Source organism: Dendrobates tinctorius, unplaced genomic scaffold (assembly GCF_039654945.1).
Source record: "Dendrobates tinctorius isolate UK_male_01 unplaced genomic scaffold, ASM3965494v1 ptg000143l, whole genome shotgun sequence".
Lineage (NCBI taxonomy): Eukaryota > Metazoa > Chordata > Amphibia > Anura > Dendrobatidae > Dendrobates > Dendrobates tinctorius.
In genome coordinates, this window is record NW_027361810.1 from 41,600,769 (window position 1) to 41,617,476 (window position 16,708).

The 16,708-nt window shown below is 48.4% G+C and overlaps 1 protein-coding gene across 4 annotated transcripts in view; it reads right to left on the reverse strand.

The window, feature by feature from the left end:
- The window catches only part of LOC141049390 (FAST kinase domain-containing protein 1, mitochondrial-like), a 57,189-nt gene that overhangs the window by 2,879 nt on the left and 37,602 nt on the right, over window positions 1-16,708 (reverse strand). For all 4 annotated transcript variants that reach the window (XM_073545819.1, XM_073545821.1, XM_073545820.1 and 1 more), the window contains exons 8-13: window positions 12,138-12,624; window positions 11,930-12,044; window positions 10,173-10,301; window positions 8,388-8,519; window positions 7,673-7,777; window positions 6,663-6,771 (exon numbers count right to left, since the gene is read on the reverse strand). In XM_073545819.1, the coding sequence (XP_073401920.1) occupies window positions 6,663-6,771; window positions 7,673-7,777; window positions 8,388-8,519; window positions 10,173-10,301; window positions 11,930-12,044; window positions 12,138-12,624 (1,077 nt within the window). The remainder of the gene's footprint in view (window positions 1-6,662; window positions 6,772-7,672; window positions 7,778-8,387; window positions 8,520-10,172; window positions 10,302-11,929; window positions 12,045-12,137; window positions 12,625-16,708) is intronic.

Below are 16,708 nucleotides of genomic sequence, written 5' to 3' on the forward strand. Positions count from 1 at the left end.
ACCATGCCTGTAAAAAAAAGGCTACTATAAACAGGCTCAAACAACAATATGAGAACCCAACCGTAACAACGGCCCGCAAGGGCTACAGGGTGGGAGCTGTGTCCCCCAATTAAAGGCTAAGAGAAAGAGATTTTACGGTGAGTACACAAAAATCTCCTTTACTCTGTCGCCTTATTGGGGGACACAGAACCGTGGGACGTCCTAAAGCAGTCCCTGGGTGGGAAGCAGTGGACGAATATTGTGCCGACAGTCCCCTAGACTTGGAGTACTGCCGCCTGCAGGACCCGTCTACCCAGGCTCGCATCCGCTGAGGACTGGGTATGCACTCTGTAGTGTTTTGTAAATGTGTGCAGGTTAGTCCAAGTGGCTGCCTTACACACTTGATGTGCTGAGGATTGATGCCGAATGGCCCAAGAGGCCCCTACCGCCCGCGTAGAGTGTGCCGTGATACCGGCCGGAAGAGGAGAATTGTTGAGGCGGTAAGCCTCTTGAATGGTGGACTTGATCCACCTAGCAAGGGTGGCTTTGGAAGCCGGTAGGCCCTTGCGAACGCCTTCTGGAAGAAGGAAAAGTGAATCAGACTTCCGGAAAGGAGCAGTCCTAGACACGTAAACACGCAATGCCCTGACAAGGTCAAGCGTATGCAGAGCCTTCTCTACCCTATGAACGGGAGCCGGGCAAAGAGACGGTAGTGATATTTCCTCATTGAGGTGGAAGCTGGACCCGACCTTCGGAAGGAAGGATGGTACTGTACGGAGAACCACCTTGTCCTGATGAAAAACCAGGAAGGGTTGTCTGCAGGAAAGAGCTGAAAGTTCAGACACCCTGCGTAGCGAGGTGATTGCCACCAGGAAAACCACTTTCTGCGATAGAAAGCGGAGTGAGACCACCCTAAGGGGTTCAAAAGGAGGTGACTGTAGTGCTGTCAAGACCAGGTTGAGGTCCCACGTCTCCAACGGACGTTTGTAGGGGGGAACCAATCGGGAAACCCCTTGGAGAAAAGTCTACACTTGCGGCTTGTTAGCAATACGCCTCTGAAAGAGCACTGAAAGCGCTGAGACCTGGCTCTTCAGCGAGCCCAGGGATAGCCCGGCGTCCAGGCCTGACTGAAGGAACCCGAGGGCCTTTGGAAGAGAATAGGGAAGTGGAATCTGCCCACGAGAGTCGCACCATGTGAAGAAAAACCTTCCAGGTACGATAGTAAATCCTGGCTGAAGTTGGCTTTCGAGCCCTGATCATGGTTTTAACAACGTCCGGTGAAAAACCTGCTTGGGTCAAAACCCAGGTCTCAATGGCCACTCCGTCAAATTGAGAGCCCCTGAGATCTGGTGGAAGAACGGGCCTTGTGACAGGAGGTCGGGACGTGTGGGGAGACGCCAGGGAGCGTCTGCTGTGAGTTGCACGACGTCGGCGTACCATGTACGCCTGGGCCAGTCTGGAGCGATCAGAATGGTGGGAACACCCTCTTGTTTGATCTTCCTCAGGACTCTGGAGATCAGGGGGAGGGGTGGAAAAATGTACAGAAGCTGGAACTGGGTCCAGTCCTGAACCAGGGCATCTGCTCCGAGCGATCGCGAATCGCGCGTCCTGGCCATGAAATTGGGAACCTTGGCATTGAGATGAGATGCCATCAGATCCACGTCCGGGGTCCCCCAACGATGACAGATCTGACCGAAGACTTCGGGATGGAGAGACCATTCCCCCGAGTCCATTCCTTGTCGGCTGAGATAGTCGGCTTCCCAGTTGTCCACGCCCAGAATGTGGACCGCGGAGAGTACCGACCTTGCATCCTCCGCCCACTGTAGGATACGCTTTACTTCGGTCATCGCCTGGATGCTGCGGGTGCCGCCTTGATGGTTCACGTATGCCACTGCCGTGGCATTGTCCGACTGTACTCTGATATGAAAGTCTGCCAGCAAGTGATGGAAGGCTTGCAACGCCAGGAAGATGGCCCGAATTTCCAGGATGTTGATGGGCATGGTCGATTCCCTTGGTGACCACCTGCCTTGCGCTCTGTGATGTAGGTGCACCGCGCCCCAACCCATAAGGCTTGCGTCGGTGGTCAAAACCTTCCATTGACCGGAAAGGATTTTCCCCTTGCAAGCGAGGTTGGCTTGAGCCACCCGTGCAGGGACCTCCTGGTGTTTGCTGATAACCGGAACTCCCTGTCGAGGGAGAACGGATTCCTGTCCCAGGACTTGAGGATGGCCAGTTGAAGGGGTCTGAGGTGAAACTGGGCAAATGGTACCGCCTCCATTGCTGCTGCCATCCTGCCAAGTACTCTCATGGTATACCGGAGAGATCTGGGGGACTTGCGGAGGAGTGTGTGAACTCCCAGACGGAGAGCCAGTGCCTTGTCCCTGGGGAGGATCACCAGACCCTTGGAGGTGTCGAATAGCATCCCCAGGAAGGTCAGAGACTGACTCGGGGTAGTCGAGGACTTCTGTAAATTGACTAACCATCCCAGGCGCGTCAGAGTGTCGATCGTGATCGAGACGTTGACCTCGCAGTCCTTGAGGGTGGAGGCCTTGATGAGAAGGTCGTCCAGGTATGGAACGACTACTATGCCTCTGGAGTGCAGAACATCCATGGTAGCTGCCATGACCTTTGTAAATGTTCTGGGGGCCGTGGCCAGACCGAACGGGAGGGCCACAAACTGATAATGGTCTTGGTTGATTGCGAATCTGAGAAACCTCTGATGGGAGGGAGCAATTGGTATATGCAGGTATGCGTCCTGTATGTCTATGGAGGCAAGATATTCTCCTTTTTCCATAGACGCAACGATTGACCGGAGGGATTCCATGCGGAAGTGACGAACTCGAACGTACTTGTTGAGTTGCTTGAGGTCTAGTATGGGTCGGACGCTGCCTCCCTTCTTGGGCACCACGAACAGGTTGGAGTAGAACCCTCGGAAGCGCTCTTCTGCTGGGACTGGCACTATGACTCCTGCTCGCAGGAGGGAAGAAACCGCTTGACGGAAGGCCTGAGCTTTGAGCGAGGATTTTGGAGGGACAGATGGAAAAAACCTGTGCGGTGGGCTGGTAGTAAACTCGATTTTGTATCCTGAAGACACTATTTCCTTGACCCACTTGTCTTCTGTAATAGGCAGCCAGACCTGCTGAAAGAGTAGCAGTCGTCCGCCAACAAGTGGGGTGTCTTCGAGAGGGCATGAGTCAGGACGAGGGAAAAGTCTGAGGTTTTCCTCCTTTAGGTTTTGCCTGGCTTGCCTTTGATTGCCAGTTCCTGTCCGGCCTCTGTGCCGCCGTGTGTTGTCCCTGCGGGGGGAACGATTACGGTTTTGTGCTGGGCGTGAGACGGACCAGCCCGAAGAATTCCGAAAGGATCGGAAACGAGATTGATTACGCCTTTTAAACGTGCGTTTTGGTCTTAGTTGAGGGAGGGAAGTACTTTTGCCCCCGGTAGCATTGGATATCATTGTATCCAGCTTTTCACCGAAAAGACGGCCACTGAAGTACGGGAGATTTGTTAGGGACTTTTTTGAGGCCGCATCCGCTTTCCATTCTCTTAGCCAGAGAATACGCCGGATTGTAATGGCGTTTGATGCTATTCCCGCTATTCCTCTTGCAGAGTCCAACGCTGCAAGGACCATGTAATCTGCCACCACTGCAATTTGCACCGCCTGGTCCGCCATCTGAGGATTTGAAGCTTGAAGGCCCTTTTGCAATAGAGCAGCCCAAGCCATGATGGCCTTGGCTGCCCAGACTAAAGCAAATGCGGGAGCCAAAGAGGCACCTGCCGCTTCAAAGATTGAACGAGCCATGCGTTCGACTTGTCTGTCTGCCGTGTCCTTGAGGGTTGATCTGTCCGGCAGCGAGAGAAGCGTTTGTGCTGCCAGCCCAGAGACTGGAGGGTCCACTTCAGGCGGATCTGTCCAATCCTTGGTGTCTTTCTGTGGAAAGGGGTATTTTGCTTCCAAATACTTGCGATTGGCAAATTTTTTCTCAGGCTGCGAAAAATGCTTAGAAAGGATTTTTTGGAATTCCGGGTGATTAGGGAAGACCTTCGATGGTTTCTGAACACTTTCAAAGGAAATGTTGTGTTCTGGTGCTTCCGGGGTTGGATCTGAAATGTCCAGCACCCGAAGGATGGAAGAGACGATATCCTCAACTATCGCAGTATTGCTAGGGGGACTAGGGAGCAAAGCGTTCTCTGTTTCGTTATCTGAATTGGAGTCACATATGCCCTCTGAGTCCTGCGCATCGCTAAGGAGCTCCCTAGCGGGCGAACTAGAGCGGAGGTTTCCCGTAGTCTGAGATCATTGTGGAGATCCGCATTGTCCTTCTCTATCAGGGGACGGCCTCGGTGACCTGAGGCCACTGTGTCTTTCCCTGGAGGGGGAAGACCTATTGCTATGTGAGGACACAGCTGAACGCGACCTGTGGGTCCGCTTACGCCTCGAACTGTCGGAAGCGCCCTGATTATGAGACCGGACGTCCCTTTGCTGGGTAACGTTCATAGCCGAGACATGACCCTGCAGAGCCTGCAGTAATGTGGAGGTCAGGTTATCTATAGACTGTGTCATAGACTGCGACATCTGAGTTGCCCATTCCAGCGCAGTAGCGGTCGCAGAAGCGTTGGTAGGGACTTCTTGGGGTTCTGCTCCGTTTTTTTGGGTACAGTCCCGGCAGTGCGGATACGTGCTGCCGCTGGGGAGAGTGGCCTTGCAGGCTGTGCAGACTGCATAAAAGCAGTCTTGCCTGGTTCTTTTCTTTGAGCCCGACATAGTACCTAGGCTGATTAATAGAGACCCTACAGGGGTATCTACGCAGAGGAAAAAGGAGTAGGAGAGCGCTATAGGTTATAGGAATTCACAGCTGAGTACCAAGGACCCAGCTGTGATCTTACCCCACCGGTGCTCCCCTTAGGTCCAGCGCTGATAAGCCCCATGTCCTGTGCCCCCCGGAGACTCTGTGCTGCCTTCCTCCAGGTGCAGCAAGATGGCCACCGGATTCTGAGGTGGAGAGGGAAGGGGGCGGAGAGCTGGAAAAGGGCGCGCTGGGCCATGTAAAAGCGCGCCCTTCCTGCCTCGATCCACCCCTTCTATGACACTGCAGTGTCATTTTCGTCATCCGTAGGGGGCGTGCCAGGGGCGGGCCGGGGGGCGGGGAAAAGGCGGCGGCTTCGGCTAAGCCGAAGCCGCGGTCTAAATTAGAGGCCTGATGCCCAGGAGGGCTCCAGAGCGGCGCGGTAGTCCGGGAGGGGGTCGGATTTGCACCGGACCCCCCCAGAATGGGCGACTGGCTAGCGGTGGGGGCAGCAGTGCTAGCGGTTCCTGTGTGGGGGGTCCCTGGAGCGCCATGGAGCCACTGCTGCTGCAGAGGCAGGGGCGCAGAAAGCCCTGTCTCTGCTGTGCCACGTCTGCCTGCACCCTCCCCCGGCCCCTGGGCTGGGGTCCCTGGTGCAGAATGCTGTCTGTACTCCGACCCTACCTGCGGCGTCTCAACCTAATGCCCCCTGCGGGGGATTAGGGAGGGTGCGTCTGTCACCGTCAGGGGGTCTTCATCCTTGCCTCAACCTCAACCCAGACCCTGAAGGGGGTTGGGGAAGGAGGGGGGGTCTCAACTTCGGACCAGTACCCGAGGGACTGGGGAAGGAGCGACATGGGGGACCGCCATCTCTACTTCAACTGGGCACCCCTAAAAAGGGGGCCAAGGAAGGAGCCATGCCGGGAGTCTCGCTTGAGACCCACTTTTCTTCATCTGTTCCGACGAAAGGAAAAAAAGAAAAAAAGGTGTGCCTCCTTGCGACACTAAGCAAAAACTGGAGAAGGCTGACGCCGTCCAGGGGTGTATACTGCAGAGGAGGAGCCAAAGTTAATCTTTTTCAGATTATGCATAGTGTCGCCTCCTAGTGGACAGCAGCATAACACCCACGGTTCTGTGTCCCCCAATAAGGCGACAGAGTAATCTACATTCAGCAAAGACAGATTTTCCTATTACTGAGATAGGAGATGGCAGATGGTGCTTTTAAAATTCTGTCTTTTTTCTAGTTCTTATGCCAAAACTTACATATGAGGAGAAAAGGAGGCACGGCTAACCTTTAGGGTGTAAAGTACAACAAATCTAGAATTGCAATTCCATATGAAAGTCGCAAAAAAGTTGCACGTTTTAGACGGGTCCTAATTGTCTTAAAAAAGTTGTGGAACCAATAGATTTATGTTTAGACCATTTTCCACACGTGTACAGCTGCAGTTTGGGCAAAATTCTGCATTAATGGGCGACATCTGACACCTCCGTCTCCCACTATTTTCTGCCCAATTCACATATTTTAAAAGTCGTAATTTGCACAAAAAATTCCGCACCGACTTGAGACTTTGGACTCATTGGTCTCAGGCTCTTATCTAATGTGGAGAAATATAGTAATATGATTAAAAAGCGACTGATGTATTATTCGCCAAATTTATCAATCAGGTGCAACAATGGCAGCTGAAATGAGTGCACTAACCATTTGGTGCAAATTGTGCCATTTTTGATAAATGTGGGTCCAAGTACTTACCCCTTACCCAGGAGTTTGGGAGGTAGAAGTAAATTGAAGAAAAAAAAAGAAAGTTGGGGGAGTGAGAGAGGTTAGAATGGGAACAAATATTGTATGGGTGCAATACTGAGTTCTTCCCAAAATATCATGGAGACATAGATGCTGACCTCCGAGCTCCTTCTGGTAAATGACTGCCAAGTTCACACATCGTTATTGCATTGTCCGGCTCCTGGTATGGAATTGGCTTTTTATCCTTGTCCAACATGAATTCAAAATCTAAGGGAATAAAATATATTAAACTAATAAAGTATTTGGACACCATGATAAAGTGTGAAAAGCATGGTTCCAGAAACAGTGCCACACCGGTCTATAGGTCGTGCCGGGTACTGCACAGGAACAGAAGGAAAACAACGCCGGATTCTCTACACTATTTATGACATGTGACCGGTCCTTCTAGTGACTGATGGGGATCTTACCGGCTGTAGCCCCCCAATGATCTAATCGTTATATAGACTGCATATACTGTATAAGCATGGCCAAAAGTGTTGGCACCCTTAAAATTGTTCCAGAAAATGAAGTAATTCTCCCAGAAAATCCCATTGATCACCTGTGGAGAGACCTTAAAATTGCTGGTGGGAGAAGGCGCCCTCAAATATGAGACAAGGAGCAGTTTATAAAGTAGAGTGGTCCAAAATTCCAGGTGAGAGGTGTAAGAAGCTTACTGGTGGCTATAGGAAGCGATTGATTGTAGATATTTATCCCAAAGGGTGTGCAACCAAATGTTAAGTTGAGGGTGCCAACAATATTGTCCATCCCATTTTTGGGGTTTAGTGTGAAATTATGTTCAATTTCCCTATTTTTTTCCTCTGTTTATTTGTGTTATTCCAATACACACACAGGAAATAAACTTGTGTATAGCAAAACGTGTAATTGCAATAATTTTCTGGGAGAAATACTTTATTTTCTGGAATAATTTGAAGGGTGTCTTGTCAAGACTTTTGGCCATGACTGTATACGGAATTAGTGCTACATATCTTGGCCTGGGATATCTGTGCGCAATCTCCTTACATTCCCTACAACACAGGAAGCTAATAATCGGCTATGTACTTGGACATTGGAGAAGACCCTTCACAGTCCGCTGCCACCCGTGTGCATCATCTGTACACCGAGATCTTACCTATAGAATAACAGAACGGTGTCGTCACCGAGACCTTTGTATACTGCTCTCCTCCTAAAATGTCCTCCAACAAGTCCTGCAGCAGCTGGCCCATGGAAGTCATCTCTGCAGGATACAAGCACAGTACAATTATTGGGGCTCCATTTGGGAAGGTTTTATAATGCTCTATTTTGGGTCATTGTATTACCGACGCACTCTAGATCCTAGGGTCTCAACCTCTGGTAGAGTCACTATATTCTTAAAGGGGGTTTCCTTAGCTTCTAGTGGAGTTCCCAGCTTCCGTGCTTTGCCAGGGCAGGAGATGGGCTCCCATTTGATTGACAATTTGGAACAGCAGCATTGTGGCTCACACTGTGCTCTGCGGGTTCTGCAGGCAGAGACAGCTTTACCTCTGCGGCACCGGAGGAGCAATGATGCAGAAATCCCAAGTTTTAAAGCAGCGCTTACAAGCTCTATTGGAAAGAGCTTGTAAGAGCTGCGCTCCTTGTCTAGGAGAAAGGCTATCACAGACAGCTTGCAGAAAATTATACATAAATACTACGGCACAAAGGTACTTCTAAGATAGCATGCAGACGTGCCCAAGGCAACAAGAAGTACATAAAAAAATACCTCTGTTCTGAAGAAGGCAGAGGACTTTTAATGAAACATTAAAAAAAAACGTTTTTGGTAACTCAATAAATGATATCCAGACAGATAGACAAGGTCAGAAACTTACCTTTTTTCTTCAATTGCTTACAATATGGCTCATGAAACCAAGGAACCTGATATTCGGGGTGCTCGATGCAAACCGCACGATTCAATTCCATAAGATGATAGCGTAGATTCATGCCCTGAGCGGGCGGAAAAGCTGAAACAGAACATTTTATGGATGGTATCGGTGAAGGCATTGTCAACACGAACTACTGAAATGTACGAGACCAACGAATCAAGGACTACGATCAGATTTTCAGGTCAGTCCCCAATTACTGAGGTTCTGCCCGGACCCCACAGTCTACTGCGGCAACTTACCGGGGCATACACCTGACAACAACCAGTATCGGTACCATTAGGTTGTCAAGAAAGACTAAGAAATAAGTGATGTGATCACAAGCCCTTGTATGACAGTACAGGATCTACATCTCTGGAACCTGTAGGCATTACTAGCACAACTCCATTTTCCACATATTTGGCCCCTTTAAAATAAAAAACACTTATACTCACCGGTGCCGGCGCTGTTCCAGCGGTGTTGGCACTCACGTCCTCGGGGCTCATGTAAGGTTGTAATGTCCGGGCTGCGGCTGCCCTCTGACTTCCTCTTGATGCTCGATTTGTCTGAAAACGAGGACACTGAAGCTAGCGCTGATTGGCTGCAGAGGTCACATCAAATAACAATTTCATGTGACCACCTGGAGACACAAGGCCAACATCGCTGGAACACAGCCGGTCTGGTAGGTGTGTGGTTTTTTTTTCATTAATCTGCGGTAATTTAACATTTAAGAGGAGATATCAAATAGTGGACAAACCCTTTAGGCTGCTCATACACACACGATAGCTGTCGGCCGCTCACGCTACCATCATTTGGCAAGTGCTCGCAGATTTTCAATGGTGATAAGAGAGAAAGCCTCTGCCAGAAACCCAAAAGCAGCTTATGACTTGGGCAGCAATGACTAGGGCAACCTGCCCGAACCCTTATGACCTCCAACATCACTCATCAGGGGAGAGTAGGGAGGCCCCCAAACACGAGACTGTCGGCCAATCCTGGCAAGTTCGGCTGACTTTAGTCTAATGTGCATGGGGGTTTTCAGATTCATCAATAGACCTGAAGTCATTCAATTCTGACACCCTCTGTGATACAATGTGCACTGGTGTCCATAGTTTTCCATACACTCCTTGGGCAAACACAGATTTTTCTAGCATTTAGTGACGCTCTACCACCTGCATATTACTACATGATGAAAACATTTTACAGATCCCAGAGAGAGCGACAGATAAAGAGATACAGAGAGAGCGATAAAGAAGTTAGATAATGAGATAGAGAGCGATATATAAAGGGACAGAGACAGATAAAAAATTAGATAGAGTGACAGATAAAAGATAGAGAGCGACAGATAGAGAAGCAGAGACAGTGCGACAGATAGTGAGAGAGAGCGTGATATATAAAGAGAGAGATAAAGAGATACAGATAGCGATAGAGATAAAGAGAGCGACTGATAAAAAAAAATAGAGAGACTGACAGATAAAGAGAAACAGAGCGCGACAGATATAGAGAGAGCGTAATAAATAAAGAGAGCGATAAAGAGATACAGAGAGAGCGATAAAGAAGTTAGATAAAGAGATAGAGAGAGCGACAGATAGAGATAGAGAGCGATAGATAAAGGAATAGAGAGAGCGATACATAAAGAGATAGAGAGCGATAAAGATACAGAGAGCGATAGACAAAGAAGTTAGATAAAGAGATAGAAAGCGATATAGAAAGAGATGGAGAGAGAGCGATATATAAAGGGATACAGAGCAGACTTACATTTCAACTGGGCATCTAGCTGGCATAAGAAGGTGATGTTGAATATCGTATTTATTAATTCTTTTGGAAACTGCTTCACCAAAGCAAAATTGTAACAGATCTGCATCAAGCATGAAGGACTCAACAAATCTATGTAAAAAAAAACATAAGAAAAACACTTACTAAATATATAACTTAACTGAATAGTGAGGTGCTTAGTCTTCTTCACGATTTATCCCTATACTGCATCTCACAGCTACCCGACTGTGCAGGGAACTGCAACCCTCAGGTACCCGACTGTGCAGGGAACTGCAACCCTCAGGTACCCGACTGTGCAGGGAACTGCAACCCTCAGGTACCCGACTGTGCAGGGAACTGCAACCCTCAGGTACCCGACTGTGCAGGGAACTGCAACCCTCAGGTACCCGACTGTGCAGGGAACTGCAACCCTCAGGTACCCGACTGTGCAGGGAACTGCAACCCTCAGGTACCCGACTGTGCAGGGAACTGCAACCCTCAGGTACCCGACTGTGCAGGGAACTGCAACCCTCAGGTACCCGACTGTGCAGGGAACTGCAACCCTCAGGTACCCGACTGTGCAGGGAACTGCAACCCTCAGGTACCCGTCTGTGCAGGGAACTGCAACCCTCAGGTACCCGTCTGTGCAGGGAACTGCAACCCTCAGGTACCCGACTGTGCAGGGAACTGCAACCCTCAGGTACCCGACTGTGCAGGGAACTGCAACCCTCAGGTACCCGACTGTGCAGGGAACTGCAACCCTCAGGTACCCGACTGTGCAGGGAACTGCAACCCTCAGGTACCCGACTGTGCAGGGAACTGCAACCCTCAGGTACCCGACTGTGCAGGGAACTGCAACCCTCAGGTACCCGACTGTGCAGGGAACTGCAACCCTCAGGTACCCGACTGTGCAGGGAACTGCAACCCTCAGGTACCCGACTGTGCAGGGAACTGCAACCCTCAGGTACCCGACTGTGCAGGGAACTGCAACCCTCAGGTACCCGGCTGTGCAGGGAACTGCAACCCTCAGGTACCCGGCTGTGCAGGGAATTGCAACCCACAGGTACCCGGCTGTGCAGGGAACTGCAACCCTCAGGTACCCGACTGTGCAGGGAACTGCAACCCTCAGGTACCCGACTGTGAAGGGAACTGCAACCCTCAGGTGCCCGACTGTGCAGGGAACTGCAACCCTCAGGTGCCCGACTGTGCAGGGAACTGCAACCCTCAGGTGCCTGACTGTGCAGGGAACTGCAACCCTCAGGTACCCAACTGTGCAGGGAACTGCAACCCTCAGCTACTTGGCTGTGCAGTGAACTGCAACCCTCTGGTACCCGACTGTGCAGGGAACTGCAACCCTCGGGTACCCAGCTGTGCAGGGAAGTACAACCATCAGCTACACGACTGTGCAGGGAAGTACAACCCTCAGCTACACGGATGTGCAGGGACCTACAACCCTCATCTATCTGGCTGTGCAGGGAATTGCATCCCTCATCTATACGGCTGTGCGGGGAATTGCAACCCTCATCTATCTGGCTGTGCAAGAACTGCAGAGAGGTCCCTTTACATTGAACAGGATTGTCTGTGACAGCTGGAAGGGCAGCTCTGCAAAGAAAATGTTAAAGTGCTGCCTCCCATTCAATCTCAGGATTAAAGATAAAGTGATGGCACATCCTACTATATGGGAAAACCACTTTAAAGCCCAACCTACTGAGAGCAGTGCACGATTATTCAGAAATGGACTTGTATATCACGACACCTACCCTTGTGCTCCAGCACATGTTGGAGACATACATTAAAAAACTCCCCGCCTTGAGGTGGCTCATAGTTCAGGAAACTAAAGGGACGTAAAACTATAAGGATACTGGATGGATGAATCTAAAAGGGGAGAGATAAAGAAAAGTGTCAGGAGACACATTGCCTCATGCATTCCACATAAACATTATATAGGGGGTCCACATTTTGAAATACCTTGGCAATATCCTGCATGGTCACTGCAGCAATGGTGTGAAAAATTGGGGCTCGTACATTGTTCATTTGAAATAAAAAGATGGAAAGTTTAGCGATGTTCCTCCAGGTGACCGTATGCAGCAAGCGCTGGCAGACATCCAACAATCCCTCTGTCAGTTCCTCGGTCATCCACTGCCGGGTCTTGATCTGCAAAATTTCATCCAGCAGAAGATCAATGCTGTCGGCGTGCCGGAGTCTCTCCACAGCACAGCTGTTCAGTTTTTTGAGGAGCTCCCTGTAATTTTTCTTGTGGTTTCCAAATGCACGAGGCGCTCTACAGAACTGTATGAGTAGGACAGCGATCTTTTCCAAGCTTGGTAAATTGCACTGCTGCATTATGGCACCAATTTTAAAAAGGACAGCCTCATCCACCTGGTGGAGGTTCAACAGAGAGAGGGCTTTGGCCATTGTGGCCACTTCAGAAGGCACAAAGCTTGCGATTAAATTCCTGCAATAATGAGAAAATATTTAGGAAGTTTTGGTTTTGAAAAATCACAAAAATAAGGATGAAATGTAAGTGGAACCGGAAAACGCTAAAACTTTGAAGCGGATGGCCATGGAAAGTCCTAAAAAGGAGAAGAGAAGCTTGGAAATGTTGAGGGCTCCATTGCAGATATATTTGGCCTTACAGGCCCAGCGAAAAGGGAACATTGTCCTGAGAGCCGAACCCGCTGCTTCAAAGTAAGATCACATGAAAGATAAAACTCTACTGCTGTGCAAGTCTTGTGTCCGCCAAGTGTCATGTTCTGGGTTTCCCCAGATGGAGAATCAATGGTCTACCAGTGGTGAACACCACCAGATTTCCAGGGTGTTTTCCAGGAAAGGATACATGACACCTACAGTAGTGACCAAAATACTAGCAGTCCAATATGACTGACCAGATTACTCACTGTTTTCGGTATAAATTATATTACCACGTGTCAAACAATTTACCAATTGGTGAAGTATGGTAGATTCCAAGAAAGCCACCAGACTCCGCATTCAAGATCTGCAGGGTGTTCAAAATAATAGCAGTGTGGAGATCAATTAGTGAGGTCAATCATTCTGTGAAGAAACAGGTGTGAATCAGGTGGCCCTTATTGAAGGGTGAACCAGGACATGTTGTTCATGCATTTCTCCTTGAAAGCCTCAGAAATATGGGAGGTTCGAGACATTGTTCAGAAGAACAGCTTGTGATGATTAAAAAGTTGATTGGAGAGGGTAAAACTTACAGAGAAGTGCAGACGATGATTGGCTGTTCAGATAAAATAGTGACCTGGGGCGACGACCACCATATAATATGGTATACTATTGGTGACATAGTGACCTGGGGCGATGACCACCATATAATATGGTATACTATTGGTGACATAGTGACCTGGGGCGATGATCGCCTATATAATATGGTATACTATTGGAGACATAGTGACCTGGGGCGACGATCGCCTATATAATATGGTATACTATTGGTGACATAGTGACCTGGGGCGATGACCACCATATAATATGGTATACTATTGGTGACATAGTGACCTGGGGCGATGATCGCCTATATAATATGGTATACTATTGGTGACATAGTGACCTGGGGCGACGATCGCCTATATAATATGGTATACTATTGGTGACATAGTGACCTGGGGCGACGATCGCCTATATAATATGGTATACTATTGGTGACATAGTGACCTGGGGCGACGATCGCCTATATAATATGGTATACTATTGGTGGCATAGTGACCTGGGGCGACGATCGCCTATATAATATGGTATACTATTGGTGGCATAGTGACCTGGGGCGACGATCGCCTATATAATATGGTATACTATTGGTGACATAGTGACCTGGGGCGACGATCGCCTATATAATATGGTATACTATTGGTGACATAGTGACCTGGGGCGACGATCGCCTATATAATATGGTATACTATTGGTGACATAGTGACCTGGGGCGACGACCACCATATAATATGGTATACTATTGGTGACATAGAGACCAGGAGCGACGATCGCCTATATAATATGGTATACTATTGGTGACATAGTGACCTGGGGCGACGACCACCATATAATATGGTATACTATTGGTGACATAGAGACCAGGAGCGACGATCGCCTATATAATATGGTATACTATTGGTGACATAGTGACCTGGGGCGACGATCGCCTATATAATATGGTATACTATTGGTGACATAGTGACCTGGGGCGACGACCACCATATAATATGGTATACTATTGGTGACATAGAGACCAGGAGCGACGATCGCCTATATAATATGGTATACTATTGGTGACATAGTGACCTGGGGCGACGATCGCCTATATAATATGGTATACTATTGGTGACATAGTGACCTGGGGCGACGATCGCCTATATAATATGGTATACTATTGGTGACATAGTGACCTGGGGCGACGATCGCCTATATAATATGGTATACTATTGGTGACATAGTGACCTGGGCCGACGACCACCATATAATATGGTATACTATTGGTGACATAGAGACCAGGAGCGACGATCGCCTATATAATATGGTATACTATTGGTGACATAGTGACCTGGGGCGACGATCGCCTATATAATATGGTATACTATTGGTGACATAGTGACCTGGGGCGACGACCACCATATAATATGGTATACTATTGGTGACATAGAGACCAGGAGCGACGATCGCCTATATAATATGGTATACTATTGGTGACATAGTGACCTGGGGCGACGATCGCCTATATAATATGGTATACTATTGGTGACATAGTGACCTGGGGCGACGATCGCCTATATAATATGGTATACTATTGGTGACATAGTGACCTGGGGCGACGATCGCCTATATAATATGGTATACTATTGGTGACATAGTGACCTGGGGCGACGATCGCCTATATAATATGGTATACTATTGGTGACATAGTGACCTGGGCCGACGACCACCATATAATATGGTATACTATTGGTGACATAGAGACCAGGAGCGACGATCGCCTATATAATATGGTATACTATTGGTGACATAGTGACCTGGGGCGACGATCGCCTATATAATATGGTATACTATTGGTGACATAGTGACCTGGGGCGACGACCACCATATAATATGGTATACTATTGGTGACATAGAGACCAGGAGCGACGATCGCCTATATAATATGGTATACTATTGGTGACATAGTGACCTGGGGCGACGATCGCCTATATAATATGGTATACTATTGGTGACATAGTGACCTGGGGCGACGATCGCCTATATAATATGGTATACTATTGGTGACATAGTGACCTGGGGCGACGACCACCATATAATATGGTATACTATTGGTGACATAGTGACCTGGGGCGACGATCGCCTATATAATATGGTATACTATTGGTGACATAGTGACCTGGGGCGACGACCACCATATAATATGGTATACTATTGGTGACATAGAGACCAGGAGCGACGATCGCCTATATAATATGGTATACTATTGGTGACATAGTGACCTGGGGCGACGATCGCCTTTATAATATGGTATACTATTGGTGACAGAGAGACCTGGGGGCGACGACCACCATATAATATGGTATACTATTGGTGACATAGTGACCTGGGGCGCCGATCACCTATATAATATGGTATACTATTGGTGACATAGAGACCTGGGTGATGACCACCATATAATATGGTATACTATTGGTGACATAGTGACCTGGGGCGACGATCGCCTATATAATATGGTATACTATTGGTGACATAGAGACCTGGGGCGATGACCACCATATAATATGGTATACTACTGGTGACATAGCGACCTGGAGCGACGATCGCCTATATAATATGGTATACTATTGGTGACATAGAGACCTGGGGCGACGACCACCATATAATATGGTATACTATTTGTGACATAGTGACCTGGAGCGACGATCGCTTATATAATATGGTATACTATTGGTGACATAGAGACCTGGGGCGACGATCGCTTATATAATATGGTATACTATTGGTGACATAGTGACCTGGGGCGATGACCACCATATAATATGGTATACTATTGGTTACATAGTGACCTGGAGCGACGATCGCTTATATAATATGGTATACTATTGGTGACATAGTGACCTGGGGCGACGATCGCTTATATAATATGGTATACTATTGGTGACATAGAGACCTGGAGAGACGATCGCCTATATAATATGGTATACTATTGGTGACATAGAGACCTGGAGAGACGATCGCCTATATAATATGGTATACTATTGGTGACATAGAGACCTGGGGCGACGATCGCCTATATAATATGGTATACTATTGGTGACATAGTGACCTGGAGCGACGATCGCTTATATAATATGGTATACTATTGGTGACATAGTGACCTGGGGCGACGATCGCTTATATAATATGGTATACTATTGGTGACATAGAGACCTGGAGAGACGATCGCCTATATAATATGGTATACTATTGGTGACATAGAGACCTGGGGCGACGATCGCCTATATAATATGGTATACTATTGGTGACATAGTGACCTGGAGCGACGATCGCTT